Raw genomic sequence first — 3850 nt, forward strand, 5'->3', positions numbered from 1 at the left:
ATACAAGTTGGTCGGGTTTTTTCATCTAAAAAAGCGACATTAATTGTTTAATTTATTTTGTGAGTTAATATTTCATGAGTGTTTAGTTTTTCATAACAAGAGAGTTAAAGTTAATCATTTTAAAGCCAATAGTTATGACAAATTTGGGTGTGTAACTCTGTAAGAGTCGTACATTGTGTTTGCAATTCATTGTTCTCGAGGCTCCACTAATACTGTTGACGTCTCACTCCTCAGATTTTCGTTAATTTTCGAGGCCCTAGTGAATAAGCTATATATATATGGCTCGCAAGCGCAGGTTAAGAAAAAATGAAGTGAAAGAAAAGTTAGGAAACGTGAAGTTATCTGGCGTGTGAGTGATTTGCCATAACGGGTGATATTTTAAAGTGAGTGTCACAGTTTAAATAGAGATAAGGAGTACAATTTATCTTATTAAAGGGTGTTCTAAAGTAATTGAATCCGCCTATGTGGACTTTGACTAAAAGGAGACAGTTATTTAAAGTTCTGTATACAACTGTGGTAACTAAAAGCTAAATTGGTGATTTTAAAGTGAGTGTCACAGCCTTGTATTGTAACAACAGAGTAGAGGAGAATGATTTGTCTTGTCAAAGGGTGTACTAAGGTAATCGAACCCGTCTCTATGTACTTTGAATAAAAACAAACAAACATTTATTTAAAGCTCTTGATTCAACTATGATAACCTATAGTGTAAAGAATTTTGTGTACGCACGTTTGACTTTTGAATATATTATTTTAAAACATGTGGTTCGTGTGCTGTCCGTTTATTGTTGAAATTTCTTGTCAAAAAGTCATAGACGCCTACAATAAATAATCACGGCCCTATAAAACCTGACAGTTACACATTAATTAATTTCAATTGATGGGTAAATTTCAAAATCTGTCATGTCTCAAAGTGTTCTAGAATTATAGGGCCAAGTTGCAACCTTAGTTTTAGACTCCCTCGGGAAAAGAAAAAGTCGGTGCTTTTGATCAGACACTTAAGATGTATATCTCGGCTATAAGCAAGAAGTGCATATATATTAACACAAGCAGATTAACATAAAAACAACAAGCGATCCGATGACAATAGGAAAACAAAAGTATTCTATTTTATTTTTTCTAGTAAACATTGTTTATATTTTTATAAGATTATCACTATATAAAACAATAATAATTTTACCTTATTCGGGAATGCAAAGAATTGTTAAAAATGTATGAAATAAACTATAGTAATATATCTAACTTGTCAATGCGGTCATTCGATACTTTGTATTTACTATTACCCGAAAACACATTCTACAAGTTAACGATAGTGGAATTGAAAATAAAACTAACACACACTAGTTACTGTTTGTCGACGATGAGTGGGCATATATATATATGTATGTAAAAAAATGTAAATAATCTGGCGGTTTGTATTGACTGCATATATTATAAAGCTTTGTGATTAATATTTCACAACTTGACAAGTATCATTTATTTTGTTCTGTACCATACGTTTAGTAATCATTATTATTACTTAAATATAGGTTCGACTACAGACTCAGGATGCCAGAAAGCCTGCGTACAGAGGAACATTTCACTGTATTGCCACCATCGTCCAAAAAGAATCGGTACGAGAACGTTTAGTTTTTCAGTTATTATAAATACTATAATTCTTCTTTAGGAGGGTCTTGAGTGAAATTTTGTGCAACATTATACAATTGTTACAGACCTACCTACAGACTGCCTCTTCGCACTCGTGGAGTAAACATAATTTGTGAGAGAAGATAATTATATTCATGAAATACTTTATTTACTTTCTAACTAGTAATTCGATGTTATTTTGACGTTGGGTAAACTCTTACGAAACGTACCAGTATTATTATTTCTAACATTCCCACAGAAAAAAAAAGTACGGAATGGTATAGGGATGATATTGTCCATCTGTCTGATTGCAAGGCATATCAATTCACTTATGAATATGAAATAACCCTATTCATCTTGGGGTTAAAAGGTGAAAGATCGAGGTCACCATTTCAAACATTGAAATTTGGTTTCTGTACGAAAGAAATCTACAAAGTAAACAAACATATCAAAACGAGCAACTATTGATCTTGGGGTTAAAAGGTGAAAGATCGAGGTCACCATTTCAAACATTGAAATTTAGTTTCTGTACGAAAATAATCTACAAAGTAAACAAACATATCAAAACGAGCAACACAAAAAATATTTTTTCTTTTACAGTTATAATGTATTAGCTTTAAGTAAAATAAAAACTGGGGTTCTTTTTAAGCCTATAAATACCGATTTTTTTTGTAAATTCATTACAGGTGGGGTTTACGTACTGCACCAAAGCAAGTAATTTTGTTGTTGTTTTTTCCTTTTATAACTCTCGGTGCAAAGAATTGGCCAAAATAAAATTAAGTGAAATCATGTAAAACACATGGGGAAGATTCCAGTACTAATCAGTGGAATTATTTCAATATTAATATTTTTGTTTACATTGTTCGTGTGAGTCATACTATAAGGGGTATACAGGGTTGATGAGAGGGGGGCAAGGGGGCAGCTGCCCTGCAGTGGGATATTCCAAAGCTCACTAGAAATGCATACTACATAATGAGCTAAAATGGCTACTGCTTTTTCATGGATTCATGAAGAAATTTATTTCCTAAATTTCTTTTATGAAAAATCAGCAAAAGTTAGTAAATAGAATGAAAGGGGAACTAAATAATATTACTGACCCTGAGCTAGCTCTTGACGCCCCTGTGGGTATACCCTGTAACCAACAAAGACGGTGGACCCATAAGCAATTTTACAAAGTGCTCCAGATGATGTTTGCCATGATATATACGGCATTGATCAAAGTTTGCCCCTATCAAGGTATTCAGTAATTCAGTATCACGGACAAACGTCTGTATACTGGTTTATATAGCTATTGAATCATTTATCTGTTTGAATGCGTCAGTAATATCTCATTGTATACTTGACCTCAAGAAAGTACTGCAAAAACACATACAATTTACACATCTATTTATTTGTAATTTTCTTAATCCTCTGTTTGTATGGTTGTGAACGCGTCATCATTATTCTTTCATTATCACTGTCCCACATTTTACTTGCCGGACTGGGATCATACAATGAAATTTTTTGGTTTAATTTACAACTCTCATTAAAAGTATCTTTTCAGCCTTCGCAGAGCATCTGAATTTTGTCTTTAGCCTGTTTTGTACAGAAAAGATTCTTTCAAAACCAACTCTTGTTGCACAAAAGCAGAAAGCTATTTAACATGTTAGGAAATTGATCACTGTGCAGTTTAATAACTCTTTTACACAAATATTCAATTTTGAGGTTTTGAATATGCCTTTGAACCTAGGTCATTTATTTTTTAGCAAATCATTTTATCAAGCACGGATATCACTTCAGTTTGTGTTTTTCTCAGCATAATTTGAAATTTTGTGGAATTTAATGGTTCCATAAAATATCTGTAACAGTCCCATCTGCTTGATCTTCATCAAAAATAGGAGGCTAGAAACTTACAGATAAAATATACGTTACCAAAAAAATATTTTGATATTCATTTAGGAGGTTTTAAGAGATTGCGCAAATAAAATATGAAAACTTTAAAATGAAAATAAGTATAAGTGAACCTTATCATTAAATTAGTGTTTCACGTAAATATTTTACTTAAATAAACCTGATTTTCTGTATACAACATACTCTTCACATTTACTAAAAGATTACCAGTTTTTGGGAATATACACTTAGTAAATTGGGAATTATAGTGATCGTAAATTCTCCAATACGAGGTCGGTCCATTGCGCGAGCAACACTGCTAATGGTTGATGCATTTGGTTACGTCTCCGTTTGTTAA

General features: G+C 32.4%; 1 protein-coding gene across 1 annotated transcript in view; it reads left to right on the forward strand.

The window, feature by feature from the left end:
* Positions 1-3850, forward strand: part of LOC106464957 (mitochondrial basic amino acids transporter-like) — a 30595-nt gene that overhangs the window by 23053 nt on the left and 3692 nt on the right. Inside the window, exon 3 of the mRNA XM_013925131.2 lies at positions 1527-1610. Within this exon, the coding sequence (XP_013780585.1) occupies positions 1527-1610 (84 nt within the window). The remainder of the gene's footprint in view (positions 1-1526; positions 1611-3850) is intronic.

Source organism: Limulus polyphemus, unplaced genomic scaffold, assembly GCF_000517525.1.
Source record: "Limulus polyphemus unplaced genomic scaffold, Limulus_polyphemus-2.1.2 Scaffold1793, whole genome shotgun sequence".
NCBI lineage: Eukaryota > Metazoa > Arthropoda > Merostomata > Xiphosura > Limulidae > Limulus > Limulus polyphemus.